At 31.4% G+C, this 16,154-nt stretch overlaps 1 protein-coding gene across 1 annotated transcript; it reads right to left on the bottom strand.

Annotated features, from left to right (window-relative positions):
* Nucleotides 1-3,860: 3,860 nt before the first annotated feature.
* On the bottom strand, nt 3,861-10,000 carry LOC132036847 (transcription factor bHLH118-like). Its single transcript, XM_059427246.1, has 3 exons — nt 9,548-10,000; nt 8,507-8,863; nt 3,861-4,093 (listed from the first exon to the last, which is right to left on the bottom strand). The coding sequence occupies exons 1-3, from the start codon at nt 9,890-9,892 to the stop codon at nt 4,031-4,033; spliced, it is 765 nt and encodes a 254-aa protein (XP_059283229.1). The 5' UTR covers nt 9,893-10,000; the 3' UTR covers nt 3,861-4,030.
* Nucleotides 10,001-16,154: the final 6,154 nt, after the last annotated feature.

The following is a 16,154-nucleotide window of genomic DNA, read 5'->3' as shown; positions in this document are numbered from 1 at the left end:
GTGCTTTATGATACCATCCTGATACATATCATATACTAATAGGGTATCATAAATGACAAAATCATTCCAATACTACTCAGTCCTCTATGATGCCCACATGGTATATTTCATGTACTGATAGGGCATCATAGAGGAATAGTTCGTTTCTTCTAGAAAAACAATCCTCAATCCTCTATGATACCCACATGATATATATCATATACTGGTAGAGTATCACATGGGACTGGTTAATTCCTTCAAGAAAAATGCAACTCAATCCACTATGATATCCGCATAGTATATATCACATATTGAAAGGGTATCATGGATAATTGACCCGCATAATATATCATATACTTGCAAGATATCATAGAGGACTGATTGATTTCTTAAAAAACAAATTATTCTAGCATATAATGTGCTAAATCAGTAGCCGTTAAAGTATATTGTAGTTGTATACTATGATACTCACATGGTATATATCATATACTGACAGAGTATCATAAAAGACTGATTTATTTCTTCAAAAAACACTCTTCGGTCCTCCATCATACTCCTATGGTATATACCATATACTGACAGGGTACCATAGAAGACTAACCGTTTACTTGTTCAAGAAAAACACTCAGCCTTCTATGATACTAACATGGTATATATCATATACTGGCATGGTATTATAGATGACAGATTTATTCCTTTAAAGGAAACACTACTCAGTCTTCCATGACGTTCATATAGTATATATCATATACTGACAAGGCATCATAGATGACTGACTCACAAGCACAGATTCATTCGTTCAAGAGAAAGCCCAGTCATCCATGATACCCATATCGTGTATATATATATAATATACTGATACGGTATCATAGAGACTAGTCCATTTCATAAAAAAACACTTCTCAGTCCTATATGATACATACATAGAATATATTATATATTGACAGAGTATCATAGATTATACATTCATTCCTTCAAAAGAAAACACTTATTCCTCTATGATACATTATTAGATATCTGAAAAGTATTATACTTCAATTTGAATTTTAAATTGAATAGAAAATTGAAACTATGTTTTCATTATTAGATATAAGAAAAGTATCATACTTCAATTTGAATTTTGAATTGAATTGTTACATCTCGTAAATCCGTACTAAACCATATTCATGAGCTAAGAGGATAGTAATCCAAGAAGGAGAGTGTTGGAATCGAAAATATGTTTCAGTTCAGAAAACCCAACGTTACGCTATAAGGGATGGACCGTAACATGTGTTACGGATTGTCGTTCATACAGTAACGGGTATGGCTTCGAAAAATCACCGTCTCGTAACTTGGATCAAAGGACGTTTCATCATTACAGACCGTAACACGAGATACGATCCGTATCTCGTGTCCGTAACCCAACCTCAAAACTTAGACCCTCTCTGAAAATTTGACACGCATTACGGTCCAGTGTTATGGATTGTAACATGGTCCGTAACAGTGCCACGACTGAGACAATTAAAAGGCGGGAATTCAGTTTTATTTCATAAGTCTCATTCCTCTCAAGCCCTAACACGAAAGTTCTCTCCTCTCAACTTTTCCAAGCATCAAGGTAAGCTCCTTAAGACCATCCTAAGTGAAGTCCATCAATTTCTCATGAATTCTTAGTAGGAATTTCATGTTCTTAACATAGGGTTTTCAAGAAAACCCACCAAAAGGAATCCAAGACCAGGGATTGGAATTCTTCTTTCAAGTTCAGATTTTTGTTTCAAGCTTGGAGCATTACCAGGTATGTAGGGTTGCTATCTACGTGTGGGAACATCGTTGTTCTTCCCTACGAATCTTCTTCCATAAAGTATGAAGCTTTACGAAAACTAGGGGTTTTAACCATGTTCATGATAACCCTAGGTCCATGGCCCATGTTATATTATGTATTAAATTGTTATAAATTCTTCATTGTGTTCTTGATACATCATTATGATTATTGAGAATCTATCCGTAATCCATGAAAACCCATACTTTGCATTTGGGTTCTTACATGCAAGTTTATGAACTATTATGGTATTTTCAAGAAAAGCTATATATGTTTTATAAGTTCATGCAAGAATAATACGAATGATATCCATGTAAATTATCATACTTTATCAGGTTAGTTTATAAGATATCGAATCACTTATGTCCTTTTCCTACTTTACTTTCTTCCTCAAGTAATTTTTTTAAGAAATTATTCAATTATATGACGAAGAAATTTTAATAATTATAAAAATTTATCAATAAAATATGGTTACTTGCAACTACATTATGTGGTAAAAAATATGATGCATATTATACTTATTTAATAAAACATACTTATTTATATTATGAGTAAGCCCGGTCCTCGCGTAACTAGTATATATATAAGCCAAAACTTTTTGTTTAGAGGGAAGAGGTACGGCAAATATGAAATTGATAAGTCCATTAGATCAACTCAAAAGCAATAAATGAAACAATAAAAGGAACCAGGGCCAAAATATAAAAATTATAATCCATAGTTCATAAGATAAAGGCTTAATAGTTTGAGAATTTGCCAATTTTTATTTAGGTGCATACTTTAATTATTTTGGTTTTAATTACATTCCTATATTTAGCAATTTGACAATCTTCACCCTAGTGGCGGATTCAGGACTTTCAATCAGGGTATTCGAAAAAACAATTGAACCAACTTTTGTATTTGTTCAGGGTGTTCAAAAGTCAATATATGTGCATGAACACAGAAATTTTACCCTAAATATATACAATAATTTTTTGCAGGTGTTCGGGTGAACACCCTGAGCCTTTACTACATCCACCCCTGTTCACCCCGAGACCTCAGCTCAAAGAGGTGTGTTACACTCCGTCACGTATTTTTTAATATTTAATATTCTTTTTATCCTTTAAATTCATTAACTTTTTTAGATCATTTTTTTGTGCCAAATTTATATAAAAAAAATGTTTGAAACTCCATTATTTAGGCTATATCTTTCTTTTTTTATACACATGATAGGATTTCACCATTTTTCCCCACAAAGTTAGCCCAAAAAACAAGTACACAGTTAAAACAAATCTTCATTACATCTAAATATGAAGAAAAAAATACACAATTGAAAATTTATTATATTGGCTAAAACCATTTATGTGGCTAAAGATAATGGAAATTCGGTCAGGCCGTTTTTATACATTTAGACTGTACACCGTTGAATCAAATAATCAATGTACCTAAAGAAAAATTTAAAAATATAAGTTGAGGTAAAATAGTAAAATATGTGTAATATAATAAGGATAAGCGAGAAGATATGGCTAACTTGGAACAAATAAATTATTGTATCTAATATGTATGTTAACAATTTAAAAATACTCCACTTAGAAACTGATTTTTCAATTTTTCTTTCACTTGCACGCACTTAAAAAGAAGTGTATCCACTCTTTTTCTCATGTCATTGTACAAAAATAGAGGCTATCAAATTACCAAATTCAAAAGTATAATTAGGACAAACAACAATTTAAGTGTACAACGAACAAAATTATTTATATATATATATATATATATATATATATATATATATATATTTCCCTCAAAAGTACTTATTTTTTCAATAAGTGCTTATTTTAAAAAAAAAGTGATGTGTTTGGCCAGCTTTGGGAGAAAATAAGTGCTTTTTAGGAGTAAGCAGTATAATTTTTCGAAGCTAAAAAAAGCTTTTAAAAGCACTTTTTAAAAAAATACACATAGAAGACTTTTTAAAAGGCTTCGCCAAATAATAATTGCTGCTCAAAAAGTCTTTTTAAATTAATTTACAAACACAAACCGTGTTAGCTAAAAATTTTTTAAAATAAAATTTATTTTATTTTTATGGCCAAACAATTTGCCATTAATGAACTAGTTTCCTACCAATGATCCAAATCACTCCCGAGCCCCTCGGGATGTATCAAATCATAAATCCAAGATTTCTATTGGTTCTTTGAGATTTAGGCGGGATTCAAAGAGAAATCCCTAAAAATCTCAAGTCCCACCTCAGTTCAATATATATATATATATATATATATATTATGCCTAAGGTAAACTCATCAACTTGTGTCGTAACCTTGCGAGATCAATATCCTCTCTTGTCTTCACCTGCACATAAATAAGTTGCAAATATGTTCAGTTATTTCAATGAGGTCATGACTACACATAATGATTAGACTCGAGATATTGAGATTTCAACAAACACAAAGTCAACCTAGGATTCTATTCGCCTTAATAGTAATTAGAGTTTAACTTGTCGGTCGTTTCAATTTAGTTTTGTGACATAGTCTCGAGACGAAGTTAAATAAATTAATACAGATTTTTTAAATTTGCGGTCTCAAATATTTTATAATATTTGTGTGTCTAAATTTTTTACATCCTATGGCCTAATTAAACAAGCATGCATCAACATTCATGTGAGTTGTGACTATGAGCCTGTTTGGATGGGCTTAAAAAAAGTTGTTTATAAATTTCTTTAAACAAATAAGGGTGTGAAAATAACTTTATTTTTAGGCTTACAGTTGTTTTCGAGTTTATAAGGTTCGTTTTTTAGATAAGTTAAGCTAAATAGGCCCAATTAATTTTTTGGGCTTATTTTAAGCATAAAATGAGACTTTAAATTTGATTCAGGTAAACACTCAAAAATTTAAAAGCTGACTTATATCGAAGCCAACTTATAAGCCAATCCAAACGGGCTCTATATAATCTTTTCACCAAGGAAAAAATGAGTAGTGTATAGTTATTTTCTTAACATATGAATATTGTCTTTTTCTTCTGAACGAACTGAAGATGAAAATAATATCACATAAACTAAAACCAAGGAAGTAATATCATTGAGATTAAAGGCCCGTTAAGTGGTTGGGCTTTAAATTAAAGTGGTGTGAATGAGACATGGAGGGAAGTAGAAATGGAGGGAAATGAATGCAAAAGCACTTGTTGTAACTGCACTTTGACCCACATAGTTGAGGGAAAGCATTTGTTATGTGCTTATATAAAGAGACACTTTTTCTAGCTCTTAAAGAGATGAGAAGAAGGTCTCTCCTCGCGCCGTCGTCGCTCGCTTGATCTTCGGTCAAATGATTGATTGATAATTTTTTAAGACCAAATTTATTTAAGTCATTTTTCCATTTGTGATGAGTTTGACGAAGTCGTAGACGTTTAGTGATCGCCTTACCGCGACAGTAGTATATCCGTTTTATCCAGGAGGAAGTAATCCATAACCTCGTGACAATATGAATTTAATTCATAAGGACACACAAATTCTATTGTCTCGGATATTTTCTAATTTACTGTTTTTAACGCTTTTTTCTTCAAACGAAGCTGGTTTACTAATTTACTACTTTGAACACGCTTTACTAACAAGCTTAAGGAATTTAATTATAGATATTTCTATGTTCATCTCGTACTGCTTTTGGAGATTAAAACCTTCGTGGTTTTCTACGATGGTTGGAGACTAAAATCTTCAGATTTTCTACTCCGCTTTTGAGGTTAAAGTTTTCGTAACTTTCTACTCATTTGTCCACTCCATTTGAAGAATATAAAAACTTCATCGAGCAATTAACGTTTAGCTTTTAGTTCGAAGATATAAAAACCTAACTAATTTATTAAAGTTTGTGCATTCGATTTGAAGATATAAAAACTTCACCGATTTTGTTAATTCTGTTAGTGTTTGTCAATAGAAATGGGAGACCAAACTCCAAATCAATGCCTCTGTCGCACACACCAACCCTCGGTTGGCTCTACGAGCAATGTTGATTCCTCCAGTTAAGTCCGCACCGCACCGCTCCGATGAAGAAGCCCGAAATATTCACTGGGATTGATTTCAAACGATGGCAACAAAAGATGTTCTTTTATTTAACTACTTTAAGCCTTCCAAAGTTTATTAAGGAAGACGTTCCGGTTCCGTCGTTAATCAACACTTCGATAATGAACGTTTTTGTTGTAATCGAGGCGTGGAAGCACTCGTATTTTTTGTGCAAGAATTATATTCAAAGCATTGGAGGATGAACTTTACAACGTCTATAGTAATGTGGGAACTTCGAAAGAACTATGGGATGCGTTGGAAAAAAAATATAAAACTGAGGATCTTAGGATTGAAGAAGGTTATAGCCGCCAAGTTCCTGGACTACAAAATGGTAGATGGCAAGTTTGTTGTTACTCAAGTTCCAGAGTTGCAAGTTCAAGAGTTGCAAGTTATCATCTACAATGGCAAGTAGATGGCAAGTCTGTTGTTACTTATCCAAATGAGATTAATCCTTGCTTACAAATCACACAGTTTTTTCTTTATGTATGTTTTTCATAATATAGTCATTCCCCATTCATGTGGGGGATTATTGGGATTAAAGACCATTAAGTGGTTGGGCTTTAAATTAAAGTGGTGTGAATGAGAAATGGAGGGAAGTAGAAATGAAGGAAAATGAGTGCAAAGGCACTTTTTGTAAATGCACTTTGTCCCACATAGGTGAGGGAAAGCATTTGTTATGTGCTTTTATAGAAGACACTTCTTCTAGCTCTTAAAGAGTTGAGAAGAGGGTCTCCCCTCGCGCCGTCGACGTTGCTGCTCGGCTCGGCTTTTGCACTACTTTCCTGCAAACAAAATTATATCGAGTCCTTGTGTGATTTGTTGCCCGATTTGAGTTCGACGAAGTCGTAGACGTTTAGGTACCGCTATCTTGACAGTATAACCGTTTTATCCTGAGAGGAAGTAATCCATAGCCTCTGGTACAGTGAGGGGATTAAATTCCTTAAGGACACACGGTGAATTTTGTTGTCTCGGATATTTTCTAATTTTTGTCTTTAACAGTTTTGGTTTCTTCAAAACAGAAATTGGTTTTACTAATTTACTACTTTGAACACAGTTTATTAACAATACTACGGTATAAAACTTTAACACTATTAAATTATTTGTACCAATAACCTATAGTAAGAGATAATCTACCTTATTTTCCGTATATATAAGTTAAACAATGTCTATTAATTTGATTCTTCCTATTATGTAAGCAATATTATGTTAACTATTTATTTATTATTATCTTGTCTTTTATTTGATTAAGGAAATTAAGTTTGGACATGGTTTGAAATCATGGTTCAAACCATGATTTGAAACCATATGTTTGAACATGCAATTTGAATTTGCCCAAAGTTGTGTTTTTTTCTTATGGACATAAAAAGCATGATTGTGAAAACTATCAAAATATTCTCAATTCTTATACAATCTTACCAAATGTGAAAGTCATAGTTCGTAACAAAATTAATATGCTACTTGTCAAGGCCTTTCTAAAAATACAACATCAATTGATCAAACTTTAGTTTAATAAAAAAGAAAATTTAACATGAATAGTAATGTAACTACTCTTTAATATAATCCTTCCACATGGTAGACATAAATAAAGGTTGGTGGGAGTAATTGTTAAAAATATCTACCAACTTATAGGTTTTTTTACAAAATATAAACTTATTGGTCAAGTTTTATATTTAAAAGTTTTGAAACCATAAAACTCCAAATCATGCCTTTTTGGATGATTTGGGATTTCAAACCTTGGTTTGAAACCATGAGATGAAATGCATGTCCAAACGTTGATTTCATCTCATGGTTTCAAATCGCATGTCCAAACGCCTACTTAGGAGCCATTTGGAGATGGTTCGAAACCATGAGATGAAACCACGTGGACATGCAATTTAGATTTCTTAAGTTGTATTTTTTCTTAAGACATAAAAACCACACAAGTTGTGAAAACTATCAAAATATTCTCAATTCTTATACAATCTTACCAAATGAGCAAGTCATAGTTCATAACAAAATTAATACGCTAGTAGAAGGCCTTTCTAAAAAATACAACATCAATTGATCAAACTTTAGTTCAATAAAAAGAAAATTTAACATGAATAGTAATGTAACTACTCTTTAATATAATCATCCCACATGGTAGACATAAATAAAGATTGATAAATGGTTGGTGGGAGTAATTATTAAAAATATCTACCAAATTATAGGTCTTTTTTTACAAAATATAACTTAGGGCTCAAGTTTTATACTTAAATTTTTTGAAACCATGGTTTGAAACCCCAAATCATGCTTTTTTGGATGATTTGGGATTTCAAACCATGGTTTGAAACCATGAGATGAAATGCGTGTTCAAATGTTGATTTAAATCATGCTTCAAATCGTACGTCCAAACGCCTACTTAGTGCCACCATGTGTATACATATTGGGTAATTTCTCCCTTTTTTTGAAAACCAAAACAAAACAAGGACGGCCATGATTGTTTGTACAAAATGTATTAATAATTAGAAGGCATAAGCTCATGTCATTCAAAACGAGACTCTTGAATAAATATTAAATGACTAAATTATCCGCTAACAAATTAGCCTCTCTATAAATGTTGCGCGAAATGTTGTTGAGGTTTCATTCCCTCGCTTGATTTCTTAGTTAATTTATGTTACTTTGTTTTTCTTTCGAAAGCAAAAAAGAAATGTATTAATTAAAAGTTGAGAAAAGAGAAGATTAATTAAGCTGCTTACCTTAGATTGAATAATGTGAAGAAGCTTTTGATTAACTGTGGAGGAAACACAACTATTAACAATAAGCCCTTCTTTCATAAGAACCTTAAGCACTTTTGATAGAGGGAGCCCTCCTTTTACTGAAATTTCCACTCCTTCATTGCATGATTTCACTCTTATTGTATCATCATCATCATCATTGCCATTATTAATATCATGATCACTTAACTTCATGGAGGAAGAAGATGGTGCCAAGTGATCAGAGCTACAAATATTTTTCAAACTGTCTCTCTTTCTTTCCAAGTCCTCTATGTTCTTCCTCAAGTCTTTTACATAGTCCACTATCTCTTCTAGATGATCAGATATGGATCTCTTTCCCTATATCATCATAACAAAAATAAGATTAGATTTATATAAGAATTACCACAAAAGCTAGTTTTTAGAATTGCCTAAGATTATGCAAAAAAAAAAAAAATTATCACATTCCGCACCAGTTAGAGACTCTAACACCCCCTGACACTTAGGACTGGATATCTGGAATGTGACAATATAACGCGGGGGTCCACCATCAGATAAACAAAGAATTGGGATAATAGACCAGCTGTACTCTGATACTAGGATAAGCAATAAACATTGAACCTAACTCAACCAAAAAACTAGTTCTTGAGATGATCAGAATCGCCTAAAACCATAGAAGAAAAGAAATGACCCATCTCTAACTTGGAACATAGAGATATAACCCATTTAACACGATATAGATCTTAATCCATTTGGTGCATATGGCATGACTGAGAATCATCTTTTAGGAAAATGGTTCCATAAGAAAGTCATAAATTTGGTGTTTGATAAGAAATGAACGTTGGGCCAAAGTCAACTTCGAAATTAAACTAGCTGAAAGGGCGAGTCAAGACCATATAAATAGACCAATCGACCCTCCCACAACCAACGTGGAACTCGACAGCGTTTAATTGCCAAAAAAATATTTTCATTCACCAATCAAACACGAAAAGCATTTTTTCGTACCAAACACACCCTGAATGTAAATAAAATGTTTGTACTAACCATGAGATACTCAGAAGGAATAAGAAGGCGCAAACGCTGATAAAGCTTAGCCATATCTCTCCTTCTTTGCCTTTCAATATCTCTTCGTATGACTTTTTTCTTCTCTTTCTCTTTGGGAGGGTTTCTAGCAGCATCTTGACTTTGATCATCAGTATTAATATTGGTGATAATTGGTTTCTCTTTAGGCTTATGACTAATTGTAACAAGATCATTAGAGCTTTGTGTTTGTAATGAAATTGATGAATCTTGCTTTTGAAGAGTTGTTGAAGGAGGAGGAGGTGGAGAAGAAGAAATAAAGTCCAATAGTTGATCTAATTGGTCAATGTCAAATTCAAAATCATCCATTGTTTTTTGAAGCTCAAGATGACTCCTTTTTTTTATTTATTTATGCTGATATATTTCTCTTGGGTTGTTGGTATTTTATTTATAATCCGATGAACTAAAGGTTTTCATATATATCTCTTTGGATTTCGGACGTTGGAAAGGTCATAGTATTATTTTCTTAATTAAAAATAATTGTTTGTTTCAGCTGTCAACGTCAATGAAAACATTTTTTTTTTTGTGTGAACAGGAAAGAGAGAAAAGCACAAGTAAAACTGTCAGGGACATAAGCTTAAATTAATTAATCTCACATGTAAAATAAGATCAATGTTTATGTGCTATATTCACTTACTTTTTCACTTAGATTAAAAAAGGGGGAAATATTTACGTAAGATGGTGAAGATGAGATGATTATTGTCGTAAATCTCTACGAAATTTCTAACCTAGGCATATGCCAATGCTAAGTTTTTTGTGTAACTTTTAGTCCCTCACTTATTTGATCTTGCATATTTAGCTTTTAGTTTGTCAGATTCTTTAAATTTGGTCCAAGAATGTGGTCCCTCCGTTTTCTTTTACTGGTCAAAATATACTAAAAATGTATTTTTCATTTTATTTGTCCACTTCACAAATCAAGAAAGAATTTTTTTTTTTCAATTTTACCATCGTCATTAAATACTCCTAACTATTTTTATAACTTATGAGTAGTCAAATTCAGATTTTCAATTTAAAATATTAATATAGGCAATTTAGTAAAATAAATACTTAATTAATGCTTTCTTAAGGAGAGTGTAAAATGGTACGGACAAGTAAAAGGGAAAGGAAGGAGTATAATTAGCTATTTATAACACATCTATTTACTTCTTGATAAACGAAAGACAACTCCATGTATTCATAACGGAGCAACTGGGAATACTATTTTGTTTTACAAGTGAACTCTATAAAATGAGTGCTTGTGTGCAAAATGGTGAGTACATGTGACTTATATTTATAATTTCAGCAAATCTACAAATTCTGAAAACTTGAAGGTTAATATGTAAAATCGTCAAATAAGAGGGAAACATTGTAAATAAAAATGTTAAAAGGACCAAACCTACTCCTTTTCTCATTAATATTAATAAAGTTGTCATCTGTACGGTTTTTTTTTTTTTGGTTTTGTCTTTTTTGGTAAAAAGAAATGGTTGAGGCTCAAATATTGAAATGCCAGATGTGACGCACACAATCACTCGACAGACTTTCCATAAACAATAGACAACTACAAATTGACATTGTTTGTTTGTTATTATGTTATGAAAGGTTATTAGACGGTATCGTATTTATTGACGGATCTAGGGGCGCAACAAAGTTCATCCGAGCTAGGAGGCATAAGAGATATAAGGGAGTTTAACCGAACCTTTTTTATCGAAAAGTATATTTTATACAAGGTCAAAATTAAATTTTATGTATATATAGTATATCATAAATATTCATAATTTTTTTCGCTTTTTACTTTACGTGGCGCACTAAATCTCTTTTTAACATTTAAAAAGTTGAGACTCTACCACCGATTGTTTCATAAAAATACTTTATTTATTCAATTTGTATGTCTTATTTTCATTTTTAGTTTGTATAGAAGGAAAAATATCATTTCCTATATTTAGTGACTCTGTAATTCTAATATCTCACATGACATGTTTAAAATCATAATATTCAAAAGATATTTTGATACGTTGTATACATACTTATTTAGAATTACGAAATTCAAAATTTTTTCTTTTTTCTTTTTAAAATTTCATGTCCTGTCAAGCTACAGGGCTGGTATGAATGGAATAGAAGTATTGAGCCTATATATGCGGTGAGAAAAATGTGGGTATTTAATTTTAAATTACTTCTAGAAGCAAAATCTGTTGATTCGGCTACTAGATTTTCTCCAATTTAAAAAAAAAAACAAAATCATAGAAACTCGAGAAAGATTACCTCACCACGGTTATTTGATTTGCGCATGAGTCAATTATGCCGCGTGTCCATGTAAATTTTAAATTTCATTACTCTCTATCAGTCCATATTAATTATTCGTCTTTTAAGACTTTTAAAAATGATATTTGATCGTCTTATTCAAAAGAGTATCTGTTTAAGTTATCATATTTTTATCTCTTAGGCGTATCATAACCATTGATTAATTATAATTTTCTTCCACTATTACTTATAAGACTCTTACATTTTTTTAAAGTTATCATACTCGATGTTAATTTGGACCCGAGGTAACCATTTATGGAAACAAGATAACATAAGATTGAGATTATATAAAACAAGAAAAAAGTGACAGATCCGAATAGAAAGAGACTTATAAGACTCTTACAATTTTTTTAAGCTATCATACTCGATGTTAATTTGGACCACAGGTAACCATTTATGGAAAGATAACATAAGATTGAGATGATATTAAACAAAAACAAAAAAAAGTGACAGATCCGAATAGAAAGAGAGTAATAATTTAAATTTAGCTCAAACCATGAGGCAAGATGCTCTATATACAAGTAGAGAAAATGCAATCCAATTTTATATGCGATATGGACAAAAAGTATTTATTAAAGATCAAGTTGGATTAATATGCTAGCCTTGTCATCAGTAGATTTTCGAATCTAATTGCCGGATTTAATTATGTTGTCCAATAATTAAGTTGGCCGCTTAAGGATATTATTTAAGTTCTTGCGTCTATTTGTCGGGGGAAAATATAATGGGTCATTTGCACGATTGCCCTTCAAAGGCACTGGTATTTAATTATTGTCCTCACAAATTGTTTGCCTTAATTTTTGTCTATTCGTTTAATACCCCGAGATTATTTTATGTCAAATTTCCGATAAAAAAAATAAAAAAAATACAAACCTCTGCCGTGCGATTTTTTTTTTTTTGTACTGAATTAGGGTTCGAACCCAGAACCTCGGGATAGTAAGCGAAGAGCGAAAACCAATGACCACCAATTTGAGAGAAAAAATTTAAAGACCACCCCAAAACAAGGGCAATCCGCACAAAAAAATGAATATTCTTTTTTTTGATTCTGGATGAAAGACTCTATAAATTAAAAATAGAGTGAAGCTCTTTCAATTCATTATCAAAAAGGGGTATGCTAAATTAAATTGCCGCAGCAAGTGAAAGATGTGATGTTTGAGTTTTTTATAATTAGTATAGTAGTATCAATCACTTATCCCTTTAATTCATGTAAAACCACAAATTTTATTACTTCTTCTTAGAGAACATGTTGAACCTTGGCTCAGTATGCAAAACTGAAAATGGTGGACTAGAGATATTCATATATGTATTTTCAAGAAAGCGACTAAAGCTGTTTTGCCAAATAGGATATGAACAGAAAATATTGTATTACTAAGTTACCTCAATTGACTCCAAGAAAAGGTTACAGTAATTCCCTTACTGCATGATTTGGTAGTCAGTAAAAGCTATGAGACTTTTTTTACTCGTATTTTCTCCACAGAAGCTTTAGACTTACAAGAGGAAAATTGAGAAAAGAGAAAAGCAATGATGACGTTCAAATTATAGCAAGGGAAAACACGTGTTTACCATTCAAGGTTAAAAGACAGTTAACAATTGAGCCATAAAACAATGAATATTTATGATTATACCCTTCATCGTACCAAACAACTTTCACTTATTAATAGTTTAATTAAAATAAATAAATTAAATTAAATAAATTAAATTTAAATACTAATATTTCTTTATGTTCTAATCCAAATAAGAAATACATGATCTGTTTTACGCTTCTCCAAGGGCTCTCTAATATATATATAACAAGATCGTACAATAATACGCTTCATTTTCAATTAAATTGAATGCCACTATGAACTCTCACTCATCATGTTATTTAATTTAAGCTCAACTCATGTTATCATCATATCAAATAAAAATACGAGTAAAAACAGTCTTAAATTTCCTTGGTAAAGTGTTGAGTAGTACACTAGTACTCCCTCTGTTCAAGTTTATGTGACATAATATCGACACGAAATTTAAAAAATGATGACTTTTGAAAATTTTAATCTAAAACATGTTATGTTATAACAATTGCGTGGATATAAAACTTCTGAAACTTGTGGTCTTAAATATGATATAATGTTTGTAGGATTATATAAAGGGAAAAGAATAGCAATGCCCACTACACACAAAATAATTATCCTTCTATGCCCCCTTACTTTCATGCCCCAAAAACTATTTATCCTTTATATCCATTGTAGCTTTTATAGGTAATTGTCTCTTTTTTTCATTTCGTTTTTATTTCTCTACTTCTTATCCTTTTTTTTATTTTTTTTTATTTTATTTTCTTATTTTTTTAATTTCTTTATTTCTTGTTTCTTTTTTAATTTCATTTATTTCTTTTCTTTTTTCCTTCTTTTTTTATCTCTATAATCTAATTTCATTCACCTTTTTGCTATTTTTATTTATTCTTCTTTTTTAATTTCTGGTGATTTTCATTTACTTTTTATCCTTTTCTAGTTAAATTTTTTTCAAATTATTTCCTGTTTTTTTTTCATAATCTAATTCTACACACTTTTGGCTTCTTTATTTTCTTTTTTAATAAAAAGGATAACCGATACTCCCTTCGTACCAAAAAGATTTTCTTACTTTCCTAATTAGTTTGTCCCAAAAAGATTGGCACATTTCTATATTTAGAAACAATTTAGCTTTATGAGATGATTTACAGCCACACAAATATCTAAGACTTGTTTTGGATCACACATTTCAGAAGTATTCTTTTATTTCTTAAACTCTATGTCAAGTCAAACTAAGACAATCTTTTTGTGACGGAGGGAGTATATTATTTTTTCTTCTTCTATTTCTCAAAAAATAAATTATTCTAGCATAGTAAGATATCAAATCAGGAGTTTGAAGTATACTGTTTATAAGATATAGATATCTATGTGGTATATATCATATAACACATTGTGGTATCATACACGACTAACGGTTCATTCTATTACACTCCTGGACATTTCATATCGTTGAGCCGTAAATAGACTAACGCAAGCTTAAGGTGAGCATGAAGTCCATATGACTTCAAGGAGGGCATTTGGTAGCTTTAAAGTGCATACGACAAGATTTTGAAGTTATATGAATCGGTGAAACTAAGTTCGTCGAAGAAAGCAAAGTATAAGTCGTGTTTAGGGAGGTTTTTGCAATTATCGAGTTAACGATTATTTAGTAATGTCTTGGGAAGGAGTTATAGGGCTTTAGATGGTTAATGAAGTTGTTAAGCAAGTACCAAGAAGACTCCATACAAGGATTGGAGATCAAACGAATCGACGAAAATAATTTTGGAAAAGGTGAGTTATACGACCACTTATACGGTCCGTATAACTTTATACGGTCCGTATAAGGGTCCGTATAACAGTTACAGCGAAGGACCATCACTGGTGGTATTATATGGTCATTTATACAGACCGTATAAAATTATACAGACCGTATAAAATTATACAGACCATATAATCACATCGGGCAACTTTATTTTCTTGTTATAAATAGATGGCCCAAGTTCTTATTTTTCATTTCCCATCTTCTCCACAATTTTTGAGAGCTCTAGAATATTCCACACACCATATCAACACAAACTCAAGAGAAATCAAGGATTAAATACCAAGAATCAAGAGAATCAAGTGTAGAGAAGCTCACTAGGGTTGGTAGAAGCCAAGAATTCCTTTGGTATTGAAGTTGGGGTTTCTCTCAAGTGAAGTATATTCATCCAAAGTTCATCCTTACATGATCAAAGGTGAGTTTTACATCTATTTCATGTTATTAAGAGTATTTGGTTGTTAAATAACTTGAATGAAGGAAGGAAAAAGAATATGAAGCTCAAACATAGATTTAATGATATTCTTGAATAGTAACTTGACTTGAGTCATAGTTCTTGTTATGCCATGAGTATAATTTTGTTGTGGATGATACTAATGACGTTGAGGAAGTATTATGTGAAAATAAATATGGTATTATGTTGTAGCTATGGTTATGAATGACTTTGGAAAGGAGTTTTGAGGATTGAACAATGTTTAACTTGAAAAAGTCTATTGATTATGGTATTATGGGTGTTGCTATTGATGTTTGGGAGTTGTTTATTATATGGAGGAAGTTGTTGAAACAAAGGAAATGCTGCCCAATTTTCGTTAGCTTTTAGTCGCTTTAGCTTAAACTTAAGCGTACCTTCACTTATCTAATTTTAGTACGAATTCTCTTAAATGTAGAGTCGTGAGCTTGGAAAGAGAACGTGTAGTCGTTAAGAAGACGTCAAGGTATGTAAGGCTAGTCCCTT

The sequence above is a fragment of the Lycium ferocissimum genome, chromosome 11 (genome assembly GCF_029784015.1).
Source record: "Lycium ferocissimum isolate CSIRO_LF1 chromosome 11, AGI_CSIRO_Lferr_CH_V1, whole genome shotgun sequence".
Lineage (NCBI taxonomy): Eukaryota > Viridiplantae > Streptophyta > Magnoliopsida > Solanales > Solanaceae > Lycium > Lycium ferocissimum.
The sequence above is the reverse complement of the archived record's forward strand: the minus strand, read 5'-3'. Positions and strand labels throughout refer to the sequence as shown.